The sequence below is a fragment of the Falco biarmicus genome, chromosome Z (assembly GCF_023638135.1).
Source record: "Falco biarmicus isolate bFalBia1 chromosome Z, bFalBia1.pri, whole genome shotgun sequence".
Taxonomy (NCBI): Eukaryota; Metazoa; Chordata; class Aves; order Falconiformes; family Falconidae; genus Falco; species Falco biarmicus.
In genome coordinates this window covers 1,467,100-1,494,137 of record NC_079311.1, presented here as the reverse complement: position 1 = coordinate 1,494,137, position 27,038 = coordinate 1,467,100, and the positions used below count along the sequence as shown (strand labels likewise).

General features: G+C 43.9%; 1 protein-coding gene across 1 annotated transcript; it reads right to left on the bottom strand.

The window, feature by feature from the left end:
- CKMT2 (creatine kinase, mitochondrial 2) lies at nucleotides 1–27,038 on the bottom strand. The gene is made up of 11 exons (XM_056325773.1): nucleotides 26,934–27,038; nucleotides 21,862–21,935; nucleotides 18,025–18,197; nucleotides 15,798–15,996; nucleotides 14,492–14,587; nucleotides 13,436–13,657; nucleotides 10,976–11,061; nucleotides 8,376–8,499; nucleotides 4,684–4,818; nucleotides 4,203–4,328; nucleotides 1–529 (listed from the first exon to the last, which is right to left on the bottom strand). Exons 3-11 carry the CDS (start codon nucleotides 18,174–18,176, stop codon nucleotides 410–412), a joined length of 1,260 nt encoding a protein of 419 aa, XP_056181748.1. The 5' UTR covers nucleotides 18,177–18,197; nucleotides 21,862–21,935; nucleotides 26,934–27,038; the 3' UTR covers nucleotides 1–409.

Here is a 27,038-nt window from a genome sequence, read left to right as displayed (position 1 = left end):
CACCTCACAGCAGGCTGGCAGATTTTGGCTGCCTGGGCGGTCACTGGAGAGGTGTGTGTGAATGAAAAGAGAATGCTCTCCTAGAGACTTCGTAAGTATGACCGTAAGTGGCAGGGTAGCATTAGAGGTTTGTGCTTTTTGCATTACTGAGGTCGTGCTTTGCTTATCACCAACCAAGGAAGAAGGGAAGAAGTCCCCACAGAAGAGTGTACCAAGGTGGTTGTATTGGGCGTATCCTAGTAAAGCTGCATGAAGACTAGTTTCTGCCAGTGCCGCCAGGGATCTAAGGAGACATCAGGTATTGGGTAGTGTTTTATTACACAAGGTATTTATACAGAGATGTACAGAGGTGCCTTTCTGTCAGAATGGCAGCTGTATTTACCATCAGTTGCCACCATCATCAGCAAGATCACTTTCTGCCAAACTGAGGCAACGGTGGTGGCACTTTGATGTCTTGTCCTCTTTCCAGTTTCTTCTCACAGTCAACTAGATAATTGACCCCATCAATGACAATCTGGACTAGCTCCACCTACAACAACAAGAAGATAATAACAGGAATAAAAGCTTCAGCTAATGCTGGGAATAGAGGAAGGGAAAACTGGCTCATACTGCAACAACAGCAGGTAAAGCTGAAGGAGGGCCACAGAACAGAGATCGCACACCCTGTGGCACAGGGAATGTGGGTCACGTTGGTCAAGTGGAAACCCATAGTAATTCCTTTCTCCTGTTTGCCCTGAGTTTGGATTGCTAGCAACAAAATTTTTCAAATAAGCCCCTTAAGTTATTTCCATCAAATTCTGCCTCTACTTGTACTCCTATAGGAACAAAGAAAACAAAAAAAAATGTTTGGGCCTGAGTTGAGAGACCTATTTCAAATGTGACCATCATGAGGGTGCAGGATCCCCCCCAGATGCTTGCTGAGAAGTAATGCCTGGCATAGCCAGGGGTGCGTGTGCATTGTGATCCCCACAGTCAGCATCCAAGGGTGAAGGAGAGGCGCAAGGAGAGGGAGACAGGGGCTCAGTGCCTTGATTCATACTGTCCCTGAGTCCTGCTGGAGACATGGGGTTGGAGTCCTTATCAGGGCTGGGACTGGGAGGGTGGTAAGACTACCCGTTTGGCCACAGCCAGTAAGACTGCCTGAGAAAGCTTGTCAAACCAGTCTTGTTCTTCTTCACAGACATGGGTCAAGACCATGTGTTCCCCCGCAGACGACCATGAACACTGCTGTGATGATTCGTCAGCAGGCAAAGACATCCTGCTCATTCTGCTAGCATGCTAGCTCTGCTGAGGTGGTTTAGCCAAGCCCCGGACCCACATCTCTGGGGCAGAGGCACTCAACTCAATCTGGCTCTACGTCATTCATCACTTGTTTGTTTTCAGCTGTTGATTTACACTGGCAGGGGTGGGATGAGCTCCAGGCTCAGAGCAGCACCAAAATTTCCAATTCCATATGGCAGAGGGTTGTGGTGTCTTTGTAACCTTTTTCAAAGTTGCTGAAGATTACAAGGTGCCATGTCCCCAACAGACTTTCTCCACAGGTGGTGACATGCAAGGACCACAGGCCCGTGGCATTGTTAGCCAGCAAGCTATAGCACTGATTTTTCTTAATCTTTGTGAAATGGTTTATTAGCAACCTTCAATGACTGGCTTGTTAAAACCAAATGCAAAGACTAAATCCCATTGTCCCTTTATTGTGACAGTTGCTCATTTTCAAGGGATTTGTTTTTACTATAAAGCATTTCAGTGGCTTAGCAGTTTATTTTGTTGCTTTTTACAGGCTAGCTGTGTTGGGAAATCAGAGATCTGAATTTGCAGCCTCCAGGAGAAAAGGAATTTCATATTAAGTTTTCATTGACCAGTAAATGAAACAAAGCAAAAATACAAACAATTTTATCTTGCACCTTTGGGAACATAATTCAGTTCTGCAAACACATTTACCACATAATGGAATTTATTTTATTATGTACTGAAAAAAAATATGTCTTATAATAAAACATTTCTATCCCCTTGAGTTTGTCTTGTCTTATTTAGATTTCAAAAATCTTCAAGATAAGGATTGGATCTTATCTATTGGGTTAATCCTTTGAATCCTTGCTGCATGAGGCATCGCTGACTTCAGTGGAAGCCTTCATATAAGCAAAAATTTGTAGGCTTAGGCCATCTGTCAGCAGAACTCATACTAATTAATCATGCCCTGTAATCCTTTTGTATTATTAGTGTTAGCATAAAGCACACATGATGATGCTTCAGGTATTAGTAGATGTCTTTGTGACATACTCTTGTGAATAATACGGCTTAATAGTTTTTCACTCTTACTTATTTTGATCTAGATCCAAAGAAACTTAGCTGCCTACATCAAACTCCAAAATATAAAATTTCCAAACCCCTGTCCATATGCCCCTTGGCTTTGAAGACATTCAAGGGCATGTCTGAATAAGAAAGCATGGAAAACCTGACTTGGCTTTGTCCCAGTGGCAGAAAACCCAAGGGAAGTGAGGAAGGGAAGCCAGCTGGCTGGCTGTGGACCAGATTGAATCTAGTTGTAACCCAGGTGCATTATCTGAGCTTTATATTTGTGTTACGAAAACCTACCCAGAGTCAGGCTGAACTCAAGTGTTGGGCTGCAACACCAGGACCAAACCACATTCGTGTCTGAGCTGCCAGAGCTTCTCAGTGCTGTGCTGTTCTGGATAGACACACCTTGGCAGCATGTTTTTTCTTTGCAATCAAGTTTGAACTTGGGGCAGCAAAATCCCAGGGTAATTAAAATTCTGCTCCTGGGCAAGCAGGCAGCCCTTCAAAACCTGACATGCACAAGCAGGTGGCATGTGAGCCCAAATCACGTATTGCAGTGCTAGTGGAGAAAAAGTGTCCTCAGGAGACATCCGTCCCACCAGGGCCTGCCCGGCGGACCATAGCTGAGAGGTTACAGCACTCACCTGGGGGGTGAAAGAAATGTTTGGCAGAAGGTTTGAACCAATGTTCCCTATCTACTGGCAGAGTGCTTGAATCACTGGACGTAAAGGGTCTAAATGTAACTTTTTGTCTCGTAATTGTTTGACGTGGCAAGGGTGAACACAGCCCTGGTGTTGGTGAGGAGAGGGAAGCTGCAGCAGTGTCACAGACGTACAGCCCATGACCTGGAGTAAGGTTTTGGCTCAGGAATTAAGAAGGCCGGTGGAAAGAGGCTGCGACTCTTTGACACAGCTATTTCTCCTCCATGCTCCAGTAGATTTGCTCTTAGGACCTGTTCTGCTTTAATATGTTTTCATATTTTTAAATATGAAATTGGAATGAAGTCTGCAACCTGACTCTCCCAGGAGAGTGCAGCACCACCAGGCTGTAGGGTCATTTCCACTCTCTGGCACAACAAATGCTCATTCAAACTGAGATAGCTTCAAAGAAAATGCCTGAGACAAACCCATCTCATCATAGCCTACAGCCCAGCTGGGAGGGCTCAGAGCTGACAGTTAAATCTTTGTCCAGATTTAAACCTAGCTTTCCCACGTCCTCTGTTCAGTGCCACATAGGACACGTGAAGACGGTACCAACACCTCCTCCCCGGTTACTTTGGAGTGAAAGTGCATGACCATACTAAAAGGAACACGACACCCTAAACCAGTCTTGCTTTCTGTGCCTGATTCCATGGGTGGGTTAGGACTTGATCCCTGCTTCTTTCCCCAGCATTTTGCAGCAGGTACAGCAGGTATCACCCTATGTGTAGTAGCTAGCTCAGTGCCCACAGTACAACTTATAAACATCTCACGTCCAGCACTGCAGAGACTGCCAGACACCAGTCTCGTAGCTGGGCACTCCAGCAGGCAGGCCAGTCCAAGAGTTTGTGCTGTGATGCTGAGAAACATCATCCTGAGAGGGATGTCTGTTACCAAAGCCAAACCTCTCCAGCACCTGCATGCTCTCAGCGAAGATCCTCAGCTCGCGGTGCAAGCAATCCACATTTATGGAACTTGCTCATGGTTGGTTTTCTTCATGGCCGTAAGAGGAATATTTGTCAAGCACTTCATGCAGGTTGATAATTTGTCTTTGACTAAACATTCCCATTGGACCAAAGCCATCAGGAGTAAAAACTGCCATGGCTCTACTGAGGTCAGCAGAGTGAACCCAGCCAAAGGGAAACTGTTTCAGATCAATACAGATCTGAGCTAAAAAAGAAAAAAAACCAAAAAGGAACAGGTTACCTCTGAACGACCCATGCGGTCCAGGTTGGAGATATCATACACATCTGCTACAGCTGCAGTGTCCACTCCACCAGTGCCACGCTTTTGCAGACGCAGGTTCTCCAGGATTTTTGGAAACCTGGGGTCCTATCAGAAGAAACAGGCTTGAGCTTGCTGGTCTTTATCCTGCATATTGTGCTGAATTGTTGCAATGCTATTAACCATGACTTAATAGCATCTCCAGAAAGACAGGCAGAGCAGGACAGTTTTCTCAGTCTTTGGATTACAGCCTATCTTGGAGGCTGTCTGTAGAATCAATTAATTTCCATAACAAATACAATAATTTGCAGAATGAAAGTGTGCTCACTTAGTTGTGCTTTATCCCTGGGACCTTGTTACACAGCATGCTAGTGCAGCCACTGTAAGCTGTCATTTCTCATTTGTTCCTTTATAAATTATAAGAGCTGACTTATGTTACTTGTCTTTTAAATGACTTATGTACCTTGCTAAGCCTGGGCAGCTTAACATGGACTCCGGCACGTAAACCAGTTCCCAGGTTGGAAGGACAGGTCAGGACATAGCCGAGACGCTCATTCCACATGAACTCCCAGCCCCGTTCTTTAATTAATCTTTCTACCTATGATGGGGAAAAAAAGCCAGAAAGCAAAAAGGAAAAGGCAGCATACAAATGTCGTATTTTAAGATGTCTGCTTATAGCTGAGATTTTTTTCACCATGGATCTATGTTGATGAACTTCACTAACACCAGCAAAGTTGCATAAATTTATACCTGAGTACAGTCTGGGTTAGATCTGGTGCAAATGTTTGCACTTATCAAGTACCAAGATCCCCAATGCATATTACAAGGATTTCTTCATCATTTTCTCATGATCACTAGCTTGCAGACTCTTTGTCACTTTATCACAAAGCTCCCTGTCATGGTGGTTTGGTTCAGCCTTAGCCCATGAAGCCAGATCTTCACATAAGAATTATGGCTTTTGCCATGCGTTTCTAACCTTGGCATTTTTGGAACAAATTTGCAACCCGCAAGCCAGAAGGACTCAAGTGCTATGAAGCAAACAACAAGAGCTGAAGCTGTGTTTTGAGTAGTTTTCAAGGCGATGCCATGACTCTTGGAGGAGGACACCTGACTTCTAAATGCCTAGTATTAACAGCCACGCTTCCATTATAAGGAGACAACATAGCTTGTATATTATGATTTTCATTAGTAGATCTCTGATCGGATTAGAAAGGAGTGAAATAATTATCCGCAGAAAAATCACAAGGGCCTATCGACCTTTGAATAGGATGGTACTCTGTTCACACATACACTTAGTGGACTTACTTCTGTGATCCAAATACAGCCTCAATTCAGTTCTCCTCCAGAGCAGTATCAGACAGATAAACTAGCTCATAATCATAAGACCTCTACAAATCTGCTAATATAGGTGAATACTTCCATTCTGCAGAAGGATAGAGAGTAAAGGACTCTCCTAACATCATTTCTGTAGTGTGTGAGGACAGCAGAACTGATGGTGGGAAACATGTCCTGCCTCAGACACCCGCCCTGGTTGCAGTTCCCCAAGCTGCCTGGCCGCTTCCCGTGGCCAGGTCCCTAGGTCCACCTCTGTTGAATGTGAGCTAAGCGCAGGAGCAGAGGCAAAGCTGGGGACAGCATCTGCAAGCCATGTCATTGGGGTCATGGTATATGGGTATACCTGGGAAGCCTAACAGGTCCCAGTTAACCACCACAGTGCCAAAGAACTATACATTAAGTACTTTTGTTATGCTGTGCTCCCAAACCCACCACATACTCAAACTTCCCTATGGATACTCTGAACTTTCTCTGCTTCGACAATCAAAAGATTGTAGTTCCCTGCTGTCCCTGCTTGGCCTTGGTTTTTTTTCAGCTGAGGGCTGTGAGGTGACATGGAAGGGGTGCACAGCTATATTAGCTCTACACTTGCTGGGGATTTTCTGAGACAGGGATGTCTCTAGAAAGCCAGAGAAGCTGTTTTGCCGAGGTGACTTGAATAAAACAAGTGGTCCAAAGCTGGCCCAATATGCATCTCCATACCCAGGAAGAGTAATGTGTGTGATGGAGGTAAGTGCTGTTCCCCCACCGTTCAGATGAAGTAAGTGTGCCAAGGATCCCAATGAGGAGAAATACTTGTTTTATGCAGCCTGAATATTCTTAGAGTCTTGGAGACAGTTTCAAGCCCATTTCAACCTTCCCTAGCTTAACTTCTAGGCTTTCCTGTACTATGGCAATCCATCCAGGAATCATGTGGACAAGAGTAGTGGAGAATAGTGTTGGCCACATCACCTCTTCCACTGCACCTTGTTAGGTTATATCAAAGGCTGCACCAGGACTTATGCAAAGTGTTTGACACTGTCCCACATGACATCCTTGCCTCTAAATTGGAGACACATGGATTTGGCAGGTGGACCACTCGGTGGACGAGGACTTGGCTGAATGGTTACACTTGAAGAGTTGCAACCAGTGGCTTGATGTCCAAGTGGAGACCAGTGATGAGTGGTGTACCTCAGGGGTCAGTACTGGGACCATCTCTGTGGGCGACACTCGCAGTGGGATCGAGCGCACCCTCGGCAGGTTTGCTGACACCACCAAGCTGCGTGGTGGTGGTCGACAGGCTGGAGGGAAGGGATGCTGTCCCGAGGGAGCTGGGCAGGCTGGAGAGCTGGGCCTGTGCGAACCTCATGAGGTTCAACCAGGCCGAGTGCCAGGTCCTGCACGTGGGTCGGGGCAATCCCAAGCACAAACACAGGCTGGGCGGACAGCGGATTCAGAGCAGCCCTGAGGAGAAGGACTTGTGGGCGCTGGTGGGCAAGCTCAGCATGACCCAGCAACGTGGCTCGCAGCCCAGAGAGCCGGCTGTACCCCGGGCTCTGCGTCACCCGCAGCCTGGCCAGCAGGCGGGGGAGGGGGCTCTGCCCCTCTGCTCCGCTGTGGTGAGACCCCCCGGCAGCGCTGCGCCCAGCCCCGGCGCCCTCGGCACAGGACGGACACGGACCTGCTGGAGCGGGTCCAGAGCCGGGCCACGAAGATGGTCAGGGGGCTGGAGCACCTCTCCCGTCAGGACAGGCTGGGAGGGCTGGGCTTGTCCGGCCTGGGGAAGAGAAGGCTCCGGGGAGACCTTCTGGTGGGCTCCTGATCCATAAAGGGGGCTTACGAGAAAGGTGGAGAGAGATGTTTTACCAGGGCCTGTAGTGACAGGACGAGGGGCGACGGTTTGAGACTGGAAGAGGGTGGGTTTGGGTAAGATACTGGGAAGGAATTCTGTACGGTGAGGGTGGTGAGATGGCCCAGGCTGCCCGGAGCAGCTGTGGGTGCCCCGTCCCTGGGGGGGCTCAAGGCCAGGCTGGACGGGGCTGGGGGCAGCCTGGGCTGGGGGGAGGGGGTGGGGTGGGGGTCGGTGGGACTAGATGACCTTTAAAGGTCACCTCCAACCCAAACCATTCTGTGATTCTGTGACATTGCCTGTGGGACACAATCTATGTTAAAGCGTTTTTTTCTATACCAGAGCAGTACACAGGGCCGCACTGGGCCCACAGCCAGCCTGAGTCATACCTGGACTGTCTAGACAAAACTGTTCTAACCTCCACACCATCTCATGAAGGTTTCCATATCTTTGTGAATAGCTAGACTGGAATAAAATCCTGGAACTCTGGCTGTCAGTTCTTAGTATTTTAATCACAAAATCCCATATCTCCCTAGAAGTGGCAGTGAGCGAAGGTGCCCTAAGCCCTGAGTCCTGTGCACAACCTCAGCAGCATCCACTCTGCTCCCAGCGTCAGGGATGAGATTCATGAGTCTGGGCCAAATAAATTCTTCATTCAAGCAAATCAAGCAATTCAAATTAAATGCTCGATTTCTGAATTCCCACAGCCCACAGGCACAAAATGGCAAAAAGGGACATATCTTTAGTCAGCCTGTGCTTAGTATTTTAATGAAAAAGCTGCAAAGACATTTTATTTATTTTTCTCTACAACTCAGCTAGCAATTTGCCCACGTTTCCTTCTTTTAACTGCGTTAGTGTGGGTTGCTATGTGGACTGGTGTTACTTCATTTTGTTGCTCCTGGAGATGCCAATTCAGTATGAACCACAGTGAGCACTGCTGACAACAGCCCAACAACAGACAAACAGGAATAATAAACTCATGGAGATACTACCTCTTTTAAACCACGGCAAAATCTTTCAAACACCCGTTTCATGTTGCCACCCTTCTCCATGGAGATCACCCTGGTGTGGTCCTCCTCATTAATCCAGATGAGAAATGTCTTGTCATGGTTATGCCTGGTTGAGAGGGGGAAAAAAAAGAAAAAAAAATATCTTCAAAAAGACAAGCCTTGAAAAAGAATTCTCAGTATCCTTAGTTTTATCACAATCTTTCAGGGCTGTGGAGAGGCTAAGCATGGCAAAATAACATTGTTCCGTGGAGTTAGGGATCTGAGGTGCTTTCACAGCTGGTTCCCCCGTGCCAATGGTATTATACGCATTATATGGGTTTCTCGAGCACAGTGAGAAGAGCAGTTTTTCTGATCACATCATGCTGCCACAGTACTAAGTGAGGAAAGATGTGTTGTCCTCTAGCATGAGCACAGCTGGAAGGTGCAGCAAAGGGGGAAACCAAGCTCTGCATCCTTTGTCACAAGGGATGGTTTTGGTTGTGCACCTAGTAAAAGAACCTAACATTTACAGGCTACGGGGGGCCAAGCACTATGTCCGTATGTAATTGTATTCTCCCCTAAACCAAATCCCAGTGCTCTCTATTGCTCCGTAGCACTGCATTGCCACATCAGTCAAGTTACATGTCCGAGGACAGCAGCTGCACGTTGCTTCTGGACAGTGCGTTACTGATGCTGGCTTGTCAGTTAAGATAAAAATGCCTGAAGATACTCACTCTTGCTTCAAACGGATCACTTGTGTCTAGGTTTATTAAGTGCTAGGTCAAAGCTGAGGCCATTTTTGCTGTCTTTTTCTCCACTTTCTGTCTTCTACTACAACCTTTCTATAGCACATAGAAGGTGATGGATGGGATTGGACTCATTTGTACAAACAGTGGAATATTACCAGGTTTGAAACACATTACATTTGAAAGTTTGAGTTCACTGAGAGCCTGCCTGACTTTCAGCTGATCTTTTACTGCGCCTCCTGGTTTTGGCACTTGGAGGTTGCCAGTGTAGCGCTGAGCAGGTGTAAACATCCTGTGCCCTGACATTATGTTCACCTGAGCTCTGGTTACCTCTTCAGTACCGTACAAATGTTCAAGGGGGGGGGGGTCCAGATAGTCTGGGGTTGGCCTAACTCAGCTCCCCCTTTAATTAACAAGGTCTTCCCATTGTTTTAAGGAACGTGGAGGGAGGCCATGCTGAGTGCATTTAAACTGTGCCATTGCTACTGGTGAGGTCAGTGGGAATAGTTCTGCAGCCTGTAACAAGGACAGGATTGCAATCATTATAAGGAAAATAATTTCCAGAATGCGTACTCTTTCTGACAACAATTTCTTGCAAGATAAAGGCAGATTTTCCAATTGTGGCTTACTGAAATACTTTCCAGTTGTGCTAATTCTTTTCCAGTCTGCCTGATATCATATGTCAAGCCAAAAACCGGGTCTGTTTTAATCAGATCCCTGGATAGTAATCATATTGCTGGTACTTCTCCTCTTTGTTTGTAGACACAATGAATGGGAAGCCTCAGCTTCTCCTCTTCCTCAGATGTAGGTGGGGACTAGGGAACTAATCTGAAGCTTGGTGAAATAAAAAAAAATCCTCACGGATTTCCAGCAGGTCATCAGTTTTCACAGTGCCTGCTCCCCGACAGAAATGGCGTTATCCCCTGGCAGTAATACTGGCTATGCTTCTGAACATGAGCCAGTATTGTCAGACATTGCTTGGAGAACACCTGGAGTTTTTTTCCACATAAAGTCCATCCTCTCTGAAAATGCTGAGCTTGCCTAGGGCAAGGAGAAAGTCTAGGTCGTTCCTTAGAATGATTTTAGCCTAAGTATTCAGAACTGAAGCATCTGGTAACACCTGGAAATATACCAGGATGGATGCAGATGCTATGCACTGTACAGCTGCCCCCATCCTCTGCTAGCAGGTGTGTGCACTGATCTCAGAGCTGTTATCCCTTTCTTTCCACAGAAATTACCACATTTGGGCACAAAATAGGCCAAGTGTGTTGTAAAAGTAGAAACAGACCTAGAACAAAATAGGAAATCCAACTTCTGTATCTCCTTTTAGCCCAATTCATTTTGAAAGAAAGTGTTACTTTCAGCTCTGGGAATTAAAGTAACACTCTGCCTCTTGACAGTAAGGAGAGGGACATGAATTAGCAATGCAGTGTCCTGCAGCTGGCCGATGGTTCCTAGCTGACAGCGTGGCTACCATCTGGTGCTAGAGCTGCTTTTGTAACCTCAGCTCTGCCCACTGCATGGTGACTCACGGGCTCTTTCCCAAATCAAACATTTATCTAGGAAAAGAAAAAATGGAGCTAAAAACCTAAGGAAGGAGCCACGCCTGTGATGCTGTGTTGTGTGAATGATAGTGATGATGGTTTCTTGAATATAAAGGTCTTACCCATTCTGTTGTTCATTACTGGATTTGGGGTTTTGTTTTTAAATTAAGCAAGGAAGCAATCTTTTTCTTCAAAGCAAACTCAACATGCTGTGAGTATAGGGACAGAATGGCTGCAAGGTTAGGACAAGCAAGGAGGTTTGAAACACAATCGTTAAAACACAACACAAGCTTCTGCATGTCACACAACATACCAGATTCCTCTGGCATCTGGCCAGTCACGTGCCATCCCAGCACATGTTAGCAAGGGGGACACTGGCTTATCAAAGAGAAAATGATCCTGGACACCGAAATGGGGCCAAAGGGAGAGAGAGAGAGAAAAGAGAACAAAATTCAGGTTTATTCAAGGAAGCAGTATAACACTGTCTAATACATTTTATGTGAAGACAATCAATGTACAAGTAAATCACACAGTACAGCTTGTGAAATCTGGTTCCTTCTTCTGAAAACTAAAATCACTTTACCCAGGTGATTTTCTTGAGCCTTACAGATTCTCAGTGGCACTGGTAATATGACTGCGTTTTGCCAAAAACATTTTTCAAATGTAGGGAGGAATAGGAATTGGGGACCTAGTATCACATCCACACACCAATGGGTACTCGGGAGGGACCTGACTGCTAACACTAGAGATATTTTCTACATACAGACGTATTTCTGTAGGGTAGGAGAAGGCAATGAATTCTTAAAGACTGGGAAAAAAAGAAAAAATGCTAGTTCTGAAAAGCTGTTTCTCCAGCACAGAGATTTAGCAGTTTATTCTGAGCATGAAGTCAAGGTAGGAATTAAATCAGTGCTGAGTTTGACCTTTTGGAATCATAGACTTGTTCTGTTCCTTAACAGAGATGCTATTTCTGATTTAATAAATGTAGCACTTGCTGTGCCACCAACTTGCCACATTCCAGATCATTTAGATTTGTTTTTTAACTGAGACGATTTTTTTCCCCAAAGCAAATAACCGTTTGATTTTCATGTGTATGCTGACAATTTATTAGTTCTTAATTCCTCAAACACTGTCATATCAAATGTTGTGTGGAGGGGTTTGTTGTGTGTGTGGTGTTTTTTTTTAATCCAGACTTTAAATGAGAATAGTGAGACAAGCTATCCAGAATAAATATGACATGGTAGACAATTTGATATGCTTTATTTCTTTTTTTCCTTTAGTGGAGAATTCTAGTTTTTCATCTTTGAATACCCTCTGATGGACATGATGCAGCCAGAACCCCAATCATGCAGAAGGAAGAGGTATAGAGTTCTCTTTGCTCATCACAGGGACACAACACTTCCTTCCTCAGCTTACTCCACTAGACACTTTTACTTGAAAGAAAAGTATGACACTTTTTGCCAGAAAACAGGTGAGCACCATTAGTTTACCTTACGTGCATATGCCCCGGTTCTGCAAAATACCAAATGCCCTCTGTGCTGAATGCCATTCAGCTAGCACTGATTTGGCCTCACCGAGATCGAATAGTGCTTATTAAAGCTGCAGAACGCCTGATACCAGAGGTTCAAGTTCCTAAAGTACTGGAGGATGTAAGCAATGGTACAAGTTAAAGATGGAAGCAGTGACAACATTCAATGCCTTGATTTCTCTAAGTTTGAATTACCATAAAACAAACAAAACAAGGCAAAATGCTTGTGAAATGGTGAAGCCTATTCCACTTCTCAAAGGATTTGGCCTTAAACCATGAAGGAATTATATTCTCCACACTCCTGTTTTGACCTCTGATTTCTGAGGAGCTCTCTCCTGCTGAAAAAGGCAAGGAAATAAAACCTAAAATAGGTCATCAACATCTTGTCAATAAACACATTACCAAGGACATTCAATTAAAAAAGTTACTGACCTTACATAAATTCTTAACTCCTGGTTAATCCAGACTGTGACACCTAGTTTCAGGGCTATAAATAGTTAGGTTACTTCATCAGCTCCCTTTTGGTTGATGTTATGGATTAATATGCCATGAATAAAGCTAACAGGGTACAGCCATTCCTTTGGATATTTAAAATGCACATTCAAGGTCTGTTTGACATGTCACATGCTGCGAAAAAATCCATGATGAAAATCCTTGTGTTTCCATCTGTATGACTATGAAAACTCTCGTTATGGGCCTGATCCTTCAAGTCCTTAAACATAGTTACAGGACTGGAAAAAGGTCACCTGGGTGCGATCAGCTACAGCCATTTTGGGGAAATTAGTATTAGTGTAGTTCTGACATGAAGAAATCACAGCCAAAGCCCCCCACCCCAGCAGTCTAGAACACAGATAATAGGGAATGCTTATCTCAGTGTAGTACGTTTAGTTAGAATGGTCGTTAATCTAGAAAATATCAAGCTTTGCTCAAGGGAATGAGCAAAAAAAAAAATTGTTATTTGTCCAAAGATGTGGCAGCAGCTAGGTACATTGGATTTGACACAGACCTTGCTATCTGGAATACAACTCCACATTTCAGACCTGCACAGTTATGTACTTTGGCAAAATACAGACCCAGGATGATTTTCCATTACATTAAAAATATTGGCAGGCCATTAACTGCTGTGTTCATGCTGCGATTATCCTGCTCAGCTACACAGGAAAGAAAGCATGTAACCCAAAGAAAGATGAAGATTAAGATAAATGAGAGTAAATGAAGGTGATGTCAGCACTGGGCTATACTTACATCAATAAGCTGCTGCTGATCCCTCTCGGACATACTGGTCAAGCTGTAGTACTTGCCAGAGAGGTCTCCTTTCAGCCCAGCGAGTGCGGTGACCACGACATTCTCTACCTCTCTTCGCTCTGCCCTGGTGCAGGCAGGAGGAAGGCTGAGGCCCCGGATGCTGCGGCCGGTCCGCACCCGTGATGAGAGGACGTAGCGCTCATCGAACTGACCATGGGTGATCTGAAGGAAGAGTGATTTATTCGTTCACACACATCTCCCTGTCTTGTAGCACACCATCAAAAAACCCAAATCCCACTGTACAAAAAGACAGGCATCGTCCTGCTCAGGCGCGATGACCTCTCCATGAGATCACGTATACTTGGAATACCAAGAGCCCCTCAGAGTTTCAGATGCCAAGAGTTTTTATAGGAACAGCGTGTTTCTTGGACTGAATGAATGTGGCAGAGTTAGTGTTTCACGGTCATGAAATACGAAGGAAGATGCATGGCTTTTGGAAACATCAATATGGGGCAGGGGGCCAGGTAAGGAAGATCCTTCAAAAGATGAAAGCCCCAAAAGATGCTGAACCACAGTGTAGCTGAACTATGAAGGAAATATTAAGCAGCAGGTAACATTTGATCACATGTATGTGGGTGTATTGGAGACAACTCCTGCTTTCGTTCCAACCCTTAGACACATGGTTATCTGTAAGCTCGTGAACAGACCCATGGTGCCAAGTGAGACTGTGGCCCAAATGCTCAGTACACTTGGGACTGGTCCCCCTGCCAGGAACAAGGCAGCGATGCAGCTGTCTTCCTGATAGGGCCATGAGTGCCATCCCACTTTCCTTAACCCTAAAATTAGCATCTTTGGAGTTGGATCATGAAAAAGAAAAGTTTTTTGCATATTGCATACAATATCATTGTATGTATATGAAATAGTATCATATGTATTGTATTGTATTGATATTGATATTGTATTGCTATTGTATTGATATTGCTATTGCATACAATATCATCACTGTAAGCAGCAGCCCTGAGTCTTTATTGTCTCATTATTTTATGTCAGTCCTACCTTGGATGCATCCAGGTCCGTGTGATGCTTCATTGTCCGTGGATCATAGCCATTATGTCTTGCTTTAATGACAGGGTCAAAAATGTCAGCAAACACCTACGGAGTCAAGAGAATCTAGAAAGAGTCTGCAGCATCATAGAATGCTTCAGTGCACAAGCTTCAGCCACAAAAAAGCTCCCTTGGCACAGGCTCCTGGGTGACGGATGTGAAGGGAGCTTTGCAAACGCAGATGGGGTACATATGAAAGGAGGGGCCGCTTTTGACCTAGGCAGTGCTCTGTAGCGGTTGCTTGTCTTCACAACAGAAAGAAGGTGCAATTGCACCTTACTTAGGTGACAAGTTTACTCTAGTTACCACAGACAGGTACTGGATGTGGTGGCAAGGCAACCAGATTAGGTTTCAGGAGGTATTACCAACCAGAACACACACTGAGTCCCACAGCAGCTTACCTCTTGGGTTTAGGTCATGCAGGAATGTCACGCAGAAATACCCTATGTCTTCACTGCCGTGGGATACTAGTCTTTGTTAGACCCACTTGGCTCAGGTGTGTCAACACTGATCACAAGCACACCTTCGTGCAGATGAGGAGCAGTGGCAGTGGCACATCTAAGTAAGTAAGCTGAACCACAGGAGCTGGTAGTCCAGAATGCCAGATGTCCCAGTCCATCCTTAGCATCCCAGTGTTTGGGATGCTGTTAGGAGACTGTATAATAATAGGTACTGTTGTAGGTAGACTGAAGGAAGCAGACCGCAGAGGTCAATAAAAAGAAGGATTTTCTTTTCTTTACCCCTTCTCCTTATTCCAGAGTTAAATAACCCTGTCCATGCTGATGCTGTCTGTCTTCGGTTTTCGTCATGATCCAAAAACCATCGCTTAATGATATCTGGCACTTCGCAGAACACATTTTTGTTTCACTTCTGCCTCTGCTGTTCCACAATGAAATTTCCACATGACCTTTGTGTGTATCAGGGTTGCATGGTTTTACCATAAACTGAGTTTAGTCATAGGAAGGAGGGCAGCTGCTGGAGCCAGGTAGCAGCTGCTCCCAGGCAGGTCTATTTTATTCACTTCAGTTGCAGCAGAGCGGGCATCTGTAGTAACGCCTCGTGTTCATACATTTCCTAATGTGGAAGAGTAGGGAAACCACCATCTTTATGCACGTGGCCTGCCCCTTATGTATTCCTTGGGATACAATTTATCTTAGGAAGACATACCCTACTGGGAATCTGTCTTCGTCTAATAAGCTCTTGTCTACAATACTATGAAAACCGAACCAGATATGACAGTATTGTGGAAACGTCTTACCTCATAGGATTCTTCATCACCTGCAACCATGCCCACAGTTTTAATGAAAGGGTGGCCAGGGTTGTCAACCCCGGTTTGGATACACTGGTCCAGGGTGTAGCCGTTGGAGGTCACCTTGTCCCTTAGCCGGGAGTAAATGGCCGGTGTGAGGCACTCAGCCATGCAGTTGTTATGTTTGCGGAGATCAGGGTAGTCTGCACTGAAGAGAAGAAGAATCCCAAGCAATTAATGTGGCAACTTTGAAAAGTAATCCGTGACAGTTTATGAAGCTTTGAAAGGGATCGTGAGGTACAGAGTATACAGCACGGCTTAAAAGTATAATTAGTTCCCGGGTGATATGTTGCATTGAATTTTGGGAAGGGAGGAAGATTCAGCTCACTGAAAGTGCCCCACGTTACGCAGCGGTGGTCCACCGCACCGACAGGCAATTGCAGCTTTCTGCTGTTTGGGACCATCAGGAAAATGGATCCCAGTGAGCTCTGAAAGTGTACTAAGGCCCACTAAATCTCTTCTGAGATGCTTTTATTCAAAAATAAAAGAGCTCTAATGTTGTTTTGTTTAAATGTTACAGATCTGCTAGTAAGTTGGAACTAATTAACTTTGATTTTATAAAATCATTTTAATAGAAATATAGAGGAATAAGAAATATATTTTAATGAAACTAGTAGTTGCACAACAAAAGCTGCTATGAAATCCTCTGTACAGCCCTGCAGCAAGGCCAAAAGCATAGGTCAGAATCACCTAGTAGGAATGATTAGAACGTAGACAACAGACTTAAGATTCAAGATGATTGAAGATAATTGGATACAGTATTTACAGGTAGACTGGAAGAATGCATTGAAATGTCAGAATGTAGAATTAATGGGAACTGGGGAGAGTCGACTGGAACAGCTTGTAGTTACCTGCCAAGAAACCGTGAACTTTAGTAGCAGGTAATTCCGGCAGGAGGAGATCGTGACCACCGACTCACATACCACCTACCCAAATCGTACCCCAGACCCATTTCTAGACTTTTCTAACCTTTACTGCACAGAATCAGATTTGGGAGGAGGGTATGTTAATGATTTTCGGGAAATATTATGATTATGGATGAATATTTAATGAATATGGATGAATAAGTTCTATATATGGTGTATGATTTTGAAGCTTGGTGTGCGCTGATCGTGAGAGGACTCACTCACGCACCCGGCCGTCAATAAAGAAGTGTCTGCTTATCTGCATCCCATTGGTGTTGGTAAGTTCTTCATTCCGAGATCTCGGTAACATAAGTAGGAAGGGAATTCAGTTTAGCTGAAGAAGTTCTCTGTAATTCTGAGCCCTGCTGCTCTCACAGCTTCACGGACTTCAGTGGGACTGTCTGACCTATGTCAGCTGGGAAACTCGTTCTTCTACAGTATCTGAGTTTGCTTTGATGTCATTATTATTTACAGAAAGTTGCATGGTGTACTAAGCTAGGGAAAATAAAGATGTTATGTTTTAGCAAGGCATTTTTGCAGCTGAGTCAGACCACATCTACCTTTTACTGAAAACGACTTACCTATGCACAACTCTGTTATTTCTATAAGAATATATTTTAACTAGGATAATATTTAGTACTGGGGAGGGAGGGGGGTTGGAATAAAAGAAAAGATCTGTCAGAACCTGATGCATATTGTTTTACACAAGTATAGCCAGCAAAGTCAATCTACAAAGGTCTATAATTAATTTCTAATCATCGGCCAACCAGTTTTTAGCAGAATTAGGATTATTTCAAGTACAGCAGTTATATGGAAGATTTCTTCACTAGTTGCATAACGAACATATTTTCCCATTTCCTAACAGTACAGTCCATACAATCAGCCAGTCCGACAGGTTGAGCTGAAAAGCGTTTGACAGTTGATGGGATAAAGTAAGGACTAATGTAGTGCTTCGCCTAAAATGTGAAACATTTCTTAGGCTTGTCCTTGTTGGCAATATTGTGGGGTTGGGGTTTTTTGAGTGTTGAAACTGTCTCACATCGCTGCCTTCTGGTCTTGAAGGACATTGTTGGTGCTATCTAAAAATGGGGTTATCAATAAAGGGTGCTGTTTCTCAGGTCACCCAGCCCATGGACAGACACACAGATGGCGTGGCCATATGACAGCTCTGCGGCTTTATAGGGATCTTCTTCCTCCAAAGAGTTAAACATTGCTCCTAGCCCAGTTAACAGGCTCTGTGCTCAGCTGACTGCCTAACCCGCACTCCTTACCTTGGAGGAAAAAGTTTCCGTTTTTCCTGCACAGCAGCCTTCACATTTTGCTGGTTGAGGAGGTACCCGGTGGTTAGCACCCCTGTGCCCGCGGCTGCAAAAAGTGCTGTGGTTGCACGGCCAGCCAGGAGACGACAGAAGGTGCTAGCCATTCCTCTGGAAGGATACAATGTCTGGAAGAGAAGACAGCCCAACGTCAACCCATATGTCCTCATGCAGTGCAAATGACAAGTAAACCCTCATTTTAAATGGTAGCCCTGTAATAGAAGAAATTTATTTTTATTATTGATTTGCACTTATGAGTATATTCAGGAAAATGATTAGTATTTACACATACTATTTCTATACGTGTGTTTTTTTCTGTTTAGTTCTACTGGGATTATGTCTGGAGTACAGGAGATCTTTGAGTCTATGAAAGAAAATGGCATGTTCTGTGAAAGTCTGAAGAAGGCAATGAAAATTTTTTTTCCAAGAACCACAACTTGACTAGTATTGCCAGCCACTGACCTCAGGAAGGTATAACCCCTGTTTAAATAAAGGACACAAATTCCGACTTGTGTCATTGACGGAAGCTTATTCTTAAAACTGGAGTCTGGTAAATCATCTTTTGGAAATGGGCATGGAAGATTTGCAAGAAAACATGACCTTTTTCCCAGGATATGCTGCTTCTGTTATTTTTTTCAAAGTTGTAAAAAAAATTAATTATTTACACAATCTCTTTTCCATTCTTTCAGAGGTGAAACTAACCACTCAAAGCATTTGGTTTTATTTTCAGTGAACAACGTATTCTAATTTCCAATAAATTCTATGTACATCTGGGTTAGTTAGCCCCAAACCATGTACTTCTTCAAATTTTACACTACTGTCTAAAGACAAATGCAATGTTGCATCTGTGTCTTCTCACTCAGTGAAAAGATCTTCCCATCTGCTTGCAGTTTTATGTCACAAAGCAGGCTTTAGTCACATATGTGAGATGAGAAACACAGATTTGTTTCAAGTTGAGAATCATTTGTTTCATGTCCTGTATCTTGTTTAAACGATTTCGTCCCTGAAGTTTGTTACTCTGTCTTCTCCATGCCTTTGAAATTTAATATACATTATCTGATTTCCCTTTCAGAGAAAGGTGCTGACTGACTGAGAGAAATGTCACTATTTTTTACTGAAAGAATTCCCCTTAAACAGAAGTGGGGAGAGACCACACTGGGAGGGCATTTTTTTGCCCCCATTAGGAGTGCATTGCAATTTCCTCAGCTATTCCAGCTCCTCAAGAATCAGTTGCACAGCACTAGGGTATAATGAAATGTGTACTGACACTGGGCTGGGACAGGAGGCAGATCATCAGCCATAGCCTTGTCTTATCTCTGGGGGTGTTTCCCCTCCACCTATGAATTCATTTAGGTGAGAATTGCAGGGCAGGCTCTCGGTGACTGCAACAGGATTTCTCCCTCCTGAAATACAGTGGGAGAATATTTGACTGTAAATCAAAACCAAATATGAGGTTTGTGATGGAGGTTTCTGTGCTGCTTTCTTTTCTGTGTATCTACCAGGTGGTCCTTGTGCCTTTTCACAGTATAGCATCCCCATCCTACACTATGGAAATATTTGCTTATGACTAATCTGCACAGAACTATTATTGTCATACTAAAGTGTCTAGAAACTATTCATGTATTTTCACAGCAGCTCTATGTATTTGTAGTTCCACAGATGCCATCTTTACTGCAAGGACTTGACTAGCAGTCAAAATCCTGTCCCGGGAGCTAGAAACCATATCAGAATAACCCGGCAGACAAAGATATTCAGTGACCCCAGGCACTCATCAGCATTTCCACCAGCTTGGATTTTTTGGGAGCTTCTGAATCCTAAGTCACTTTAAGGGACAAATCTAGTCTGTACAACTGATTAAATTAGAGGAATATGCAGCATGCATTTAGAAAGAAGTGTGAGGGACAAGGGTATAATAATTATGATGCTTCGGAAGTAACCAGAGCCATGCACCTATGGACCACGGCGTGTACCACAGCCCAACATGTAAAGCTAACAGCCTCAGACAGGTCATTATATATAGCCATGTCATGTATCTGCCGGCAAGGCTGCACTTTGTTGTTTGCTGTTCTCACATAACCCCGGCTCCTTGTACTAACGCAGTGTGAGGGGAAAGTCCCATCCTTCATAGCAGCAGCTATTGATTGACTGCCTGCATATTCTGCCTTCGAGCCGTTTCCAGTGATCAAGGACGCACAATGGATAGAAGCAAATTTCCAGCCAGAAGGTTCCTCTTTGGATCAGCTTGATGTTGTGGTCTGGGACTGGAAGGTAAGCACAGCGCGCTCCTTGCTAGGCATTTGCCTTAATTTCTTCTGGAGGAGCTGAGAAGCACATGGGGGCTCTGCGAGGGTGGAGGATGCTAGCAGCTGCTCTCTGTGATTTCTCTGGGAGACAAACCCGTGCTCACTGAAGCTGTTAAGAGCTGAAGGTTGTTTAGCTGTTGATTCAGTGCTTCCTGTATCCTTTGCTTTGCCCTTGCAACAGCTATTGGATAAGCGAGCTCCTGATCCTGAGAGCAGCTGAGCAGAGCAAACCTTGGGCAGGACGTAGGTGTGCAAACGGTACCCTGGGTGTCTGCGGGTAGCGGGGCATCCTTGACTTTCAGGCTGAACTACACTGTGTGTCTGAGGTATACGCTTGTAACAGAAATCAAAGCCTGTGAACAGAAGGAGAAATAGACCACCTGGAAAAAGAAATGGATGAACCCCGGGGCAAAAAGAACCAGTTGGAAGAAGGACAGATATTTCCTTGGTAACAGTGAAGGCTTTGTGCCACGGCTGATCTGGGAAATAGAGGCATGTAGTACCTTACTTCTACTGAATGAGTATGAATAGCCCTGATACAAGAACTATTTAATTTAAAGAAATACTTATAATGAAAGCAAGGGGTCAAAAGAATTGGAAAAACAGGATGTTAAGAAACCCTTGCAAGTAGTTCAGGACATGGCCTTGGCAGAAGGAGCAGACTCCGTGAATGATTCAAGCTGGGGCACAACAAGATAAGCTGGAAACCCAAATGGTTAATGGTACTAAACAGAAAATTACTTTAACTATGTGTGAACTATCTCAATCAGCATAGTAAAAGATCCACTCTCGAGCAAAGGGAGCGCCCAAATAACAAAGCCCCCTTTCCACAGAACATGGGGGTGAAAAAAAAGAACACTGTACCTTTAAGTAAAGCCAAGGCTCATAAGAACCAGTAAGAATTGTGACTAAATGTAATTGTAAACAGTTGTTCCAAGTGTATAAACTGTTTTAGGGCCTTAAGAGAGGGGCTAGCTTTGTGGATGTACCACCGAGCACCCAGCTCTGCGCAGAGGTGTGATGAACAAGTATCTGGGCTCCGTGTGTGAGTCGGCTGTTGCACGCAGGGCGAAGCACCCAGATTTGGGATGACACCCCCTCCTTACTCTTGCTGATGTCTGTCTTTGACTGGACGTGCAATGTCAGGCTCTGATACCTAAAGCAGGCCCTCTCAGCATGGACAGTTTCATTGCTCCTCCTGCTTGTCCAGGCAGCATCGGCAGTCTTCTCAACCTTTCAGGGTCTATACATTAAATGCATCTGTACCTTTGGGACAGGACGACTGACTTTTGGACACCTGATCAGAGGCAGATTTTATGCTTATAAAATGTTTTTCCTCTTCGAGTTTTAATAAAGTCCTGTAACACAAGTATTTTTCTTGTTGGCAATGTTATCTTCTATTGTGGCTGTATGCCTTGTCCCCCAGAACATTCTTGGCTGTTGGATCACAGAAAAGGTTTCCCTTACGCAAAGGCAAGCTCTACTTTACCTGACAGATGCTTCTCGAACAGCTCTAAGAAGCGCCCAACACTGGAGATGCCACAGGTTGCACAGGTTAACTACCTAAATAAATAAATAAATAAAAATAATAAAAAAAAAACCCTCAGAGTAAGAAGGCTTTTTTAAAAAAAAACCCAAACGTCCATCTGTATAACTACACATCTCTTCTTACAATCGAAGCCCAGCACACCTCATTCAAATATTTTCTTCCCCAGACTTTGCAGTTCTATAAGCAGAAGTTCAGTTTCTGTCTTTACTGGTAAGTGCTTCAGCTTTTTAAACCCCATTGCTTCTGCAGAAAAACTGACTGCTGAGAAGGCGACCTGACAAGCATCAATCATAGCATCATGCAGCTGCTGCCTGCAGGAACTGGGAGATGACAGCTGGCATGATCTTCTGCTCCTTACCTTTTGACTGCAGCATGGCATTGCCATTGCAGGGACCATCATTTGTGACTGTTAAATGCAAAGAAAGGGTCTACAGGAACATGTAAGAATTTCTTATGAGAAGACAAACATCCTCTGGACTGCTGTGGGAAGGCGACTGTAATCCTTTTTGTCAAAATGATGTAACTCCTGATTCAGTAAAAGCCTCTTGCCACAAGAGTGGGCTGTAGTTCTGAATGTCAATGCTTATAATAATGCAGCAGAAACTGAGTCCGTGTCATGCCTTCTACCGATAGTCCACATACAGCCGAAATAGCACAAACAGACTTGCACAAAAACCTGGTGTACAAGTTCAGCAAAAAAAGTTTTTCCATAATGACAGTACATAATGAATAAAATTTATTTGACAGGAAAAAAAGATGGGTTTGTTTTGGTTTTCGTTTTTTTTCCATCTAAAAATAGCGCGGTTTCCAAGTAATGCATTGCTTCAAGATAAACGTTAAAACAAGATCCATTCTGAAAGAGTCTGAATGGAATGGTCTCAAACTAAAAAAATTCTCCTCAGAGCTATTTGCCAAATCTGACCTCAAATCGTTAACAGAGTCAAGCTGTTTTTTTCCCCACAGAAAATATCGTCCTGCCCTAACAATAAGTTTGCACTATCACCACCTCTGTGGATTCTGAGAAAAGTAATTACCCCAGCCAAAGGTGTCATTAAAGGCATAAGGTTTTTCTAAGAACACTTTATCAGAAATATCATGTCATGGTTCAGGTTTCACTGCAGGCTATTATTAGGCTTCCACTGTAAAAAATTCACTTCCATCAGAGAAATTTAACCACTGCACAGCCTAAAAAACGAAAGTGCACACTTCTTTTTTGTAGGACCTTCCCAAGGGTCTTCCTTTGTGCTCATGATGATAGAAAATAATGCCTATAGTGCTACCATAGTGCAGCTGGGAAGGGGAAAGAGTAATTTTTCAAGATCAGAAAAGCTTTTGCGATTATCAGTTTTAACCCTTGAAAGGGAATCAAGCCCTTGCCTGTGCTGATCAGGTGTGCTGGAAGGAAAACACCTGCATTAGGCGTTTTTCTGTCTCTAGAGTACGGTCTGGAGAAGGTGAAGGAGATCCAAGGGTTAGCCAACCTGAGTTAAAAAAATAAATAAAGCTCTTATCTTATTTCTGGCCTATGTTTGTTTGTTTGTCTTTACTTTGAATCATTGACCTTTGTTGCTACTTTTATAATTTCTACTCCTTATTTGTTCCACATGTAGCTGCTTAATAACTAGCTCTTTTTGATGTCTCTCCATCAGTATTTTATCATATTTTCAAATGTATTCATCGTTCTCTGGCTCTACCCTGAACTCTTCCCATCTTCTTTCATCCTCAGCATCCTCCTGATACCAGAAAAGTCCTTTTGTCCCACTCATGGTCGTACCAGGTCCTCAGCATGGAAGCAGCAGAACTTCTCTCTGCTAAATAGCATATGCATTCAGAGACCATATCAGCCCTTTGGGACCACAGTGGCTCACTAGAAGTGCATCCTGTGGTCACGTCCTGGGGGTCACACAGTTCCCTGAACCACGGGCAGGAAGCTCCTCAGCATGGCCTGGGGAGCTTCCTGATCGTGTCAGTTAGGGAACGATTTCTGATGCGGGCATAGATACACTCCCAAGTAAGATTATGCGATGAGGTTGTCTGCAATAGCAGGAATCTGGTTAACTGAAGACTCTATCAGTCCCACAAATTTTTTACTATTACTTTCACTTTCCCTTTAACTTGGAATGCTTCCTAATAAGCAGGGGAGTTTTCCCCTCTGTTGTGGGATTCTGAATGTACTGATAAAGTTTTCCTAAATGGCTCCCAATTGTCATTTATGGTTTTCTACTTAAATTCTTTTTCGCTGTGAAGTCGTTTATTAACCACACAAACATTGCGGAATTTTCAAGTTCTTTCAGTGTACCTCAAGCTTCATGTGAATTTGGACTTAAGTAACACGTAAACCAGAATTAGCTGCATCTAAACCTGCATGGATTTTTAGTTCTGTACTTGCACTACCACTTGGAGAAAGCAAGAGTACTATTGAACAGGAGAGAAGACACACAGAGCAGCTGGCTCACAAACAGTTGCTGTATAACCTCCATGCACCAGGCTCCCTCCTACACTGAGCAGCTTTGATTAATTCATTACAAGTCATCTTGAGGATCAATATCTGTCGTGGTTAATTGTGAGGGAGTAATTGCAACACTGACTTAAAGCAACAGCCGCAGGGCTGTACAGCACGTAGCATTAAGTGTCTGCAAAAACACGGTTTCTTCATTCCCATTCTGTCACCATGTCAGCACCATAAAGGGAGAACAAACTGAGAGTCAGGTTTGCATTGCCTTTTCCAAAGTATTCCCATACACCGTGATGAGTTATGGCCAGTGAATCAGCAAAACGCGTCTGAAAGGTCATGATCTTAGAGGTTATAGCCTCTATTTCTCCTCTCCCTGCCCCCTCCCAGACCTGCTCAGCTACCTGTAACCAGCCTTCAGGACATTAATATCTGCCAGGAGTGTATTTTGGTTTGAGAACTGTGTCTTAATATATCTGCCACTACCATGCACAGAAGGTGCAGACAAAAGCCAGCAGCAAGATTTAACAAAAGTCCGCTGCAAATCTGTTGCTGGCTGAGAAAAGCCCAAAGGATGGCAAGTATCGTTTAAGGTGGAGGGGCTGTTTATAACCACACTTTGAACCCTGGGATGAAAAAAATTGGAGAATGCCTATCTCAGGGCCTTAAGCCAGTTCTCCCTCTTATTCATGATGCAACCAGATTAAGGCCTCTATTAAAGCTGAAGGTTCTCTGCAGAAGAAATACGGGTTTTGTACAGCAGGTCCCTCACCACTACTAAAAAGATCCTTCTTTCAAATCAACGACTTAAGAAAATTCTGACACAGCAAAACTTCCCTTGCTGCTCTGGCCACTGGCTGCACAGGGTCCCCAGGACATTTGACTCACAGCTACCCCCATGCTTGGACTGCCTAGGCTTTGTCCCATTGCACATGAAGATACTGTAATCTGCACATATGTGACGCTGCTGCATCCCTCCTGGGAACTTCAGAGGCGAGTGAAGCATCAGCAACGCACGATCCACCTCTTGACTCTTCAAAGAAATTGTGAACTTTACTTTTTAATTTTTTTATTTTTTTAATATTAAAAAAAATGATGCTTTTGCTATCAATTCTTTACTTTCTTGAACTTCTCTTAAAGCGGAAGTTGTCAGCTCCATTTTCCTCTTAAAGTATTTGATTGCAAGTATTGGTTATCCTATATCTTGGACTAGGCAGCATACGTACTTTTAGCCAAGGAGGGAAGGAAGGTACAAGGGTTACAATGACATTTCTAGAAATAGAACTAGATTAAATATTTGAACTGTGTCATGGGTGATATTAATTGCTACAGCATGTGATCCTGGGTGACATTTTAGAGGAATGGCAGTCATAGCTAAAGTTCACATGGGCTTATAATCACACACAACGTATACGCACATCTTAAACTGTTAAGCCATTTTGCTAACGGCATCGCTGCAGTGAGCTGAACTTTCACACAGTGGAGGAAGAAGGACGCTGGTCTTTTATATTTGAGAAGTAATTCCTCTGAGTCCTTTAGCTTGAGCTAAAGCCTACAGATGCCAGTGGAAAATTTTCCCTGCCCATCTATGGAAGTTGCTGGCAGCTTAGAAACATCTGCAATAAATGTCATAAGGGACTACATGCCTGAGAGACCATTTTTAGATGCCCAGCAAACAGTTTACATTGCTCCTGGTTTGCTGTATCACACTACAGGTTCAGAGGATAAAGATATCAATTAAAACACTAAATCTCATGAAGCAATACTGGTGGTTTTATCCCGTTTCTCATAGTTCACCTTGAGCAACACTTGAACTTTTTTGGCTAGTCAGTGTTTCAGATACAGTCTCCAGAGTGCAGAAACAATGCCAGTGCAGATATTGTCCTAACTGTGCCTTAATCACAGCATGGAATATCTCTATGGAAAACCAACTACTTATGAGTTTCTTTCTCCTTGTAATGCCAGAGGTCAGTGAATGGTTACAAAAATCTAATAATTTGGAAAAAAAAAATTATCCAAACTAAGAATCTATGAACAGATTCATACAAACAGATAAGACATGGAAAAGAATGCAACTCTTCATATATCAGACAACTACAGCTTAGTAACGACATGATTTTTGATTTCTGTTAGCTGAAGGTCTGGCTGGTCAGACCTGACCTGGTGAGACTTCAGGAGCTCAAATTTTCCTGCCGAAGCCCAACCCAGGTGCAGGGAGTGCTTGCCCTTCTGAATCAATCCAGTGCTATTTTACAGTACAAACCCCTCACCTCCATGATGCAGAGAGCTACAATCAAAATCACAAAAAACTTACTGAACTTGTTACACATCTGCAAAGGGATTTATCTTCCCCTTACTTAAACTGTTACTGAAGGGTCAGCATCTGAAGCAGCTGCACAGTGGGCTGACACATTTCTTCCTGCACCAGGTAATATGCGAATCAATAAATTATAGCCAAATTACACCACATCCTGTGGTGCTTTGAATTCATTTTTAATAACCCTCATATTTGAAATGCTACCGTTTGGGCTAGAAAAGCAATATAGGTAGTTAAACTGACCTTGAAGCTGAAGGTAGAGACGTCCTGCTGCCTGCAGCGTGCCCAGAGTGTAAAGGGAGCAATGAGTTGGTGTGCTGACAGGAGCACAGGTAATATGAGAGGGGG

Coding starts and splice junctions, on each gene's coding strand:
- CKMT2 (XM_056325773.1), bottom strand. CDS start 18,176: ATGGCTAGCACCTTCTGTCGTCTCCTGGCTGGCCGTGCAACCACAGCA. Junction 14,588..15,797: donor GTGATGAAGAATCCTATGAG/GTAAGACGTTTC, acceptor TTGACTCCGTAG/GTGTTTGCTGACATTTTTGA. Junction 8,500..10,975: donor CCAGATGCCAGAGGAATCTG/GTATGTTGTGTG, acceptor CCTCTCAACCAG/GCATAACCATGACAAGACAT.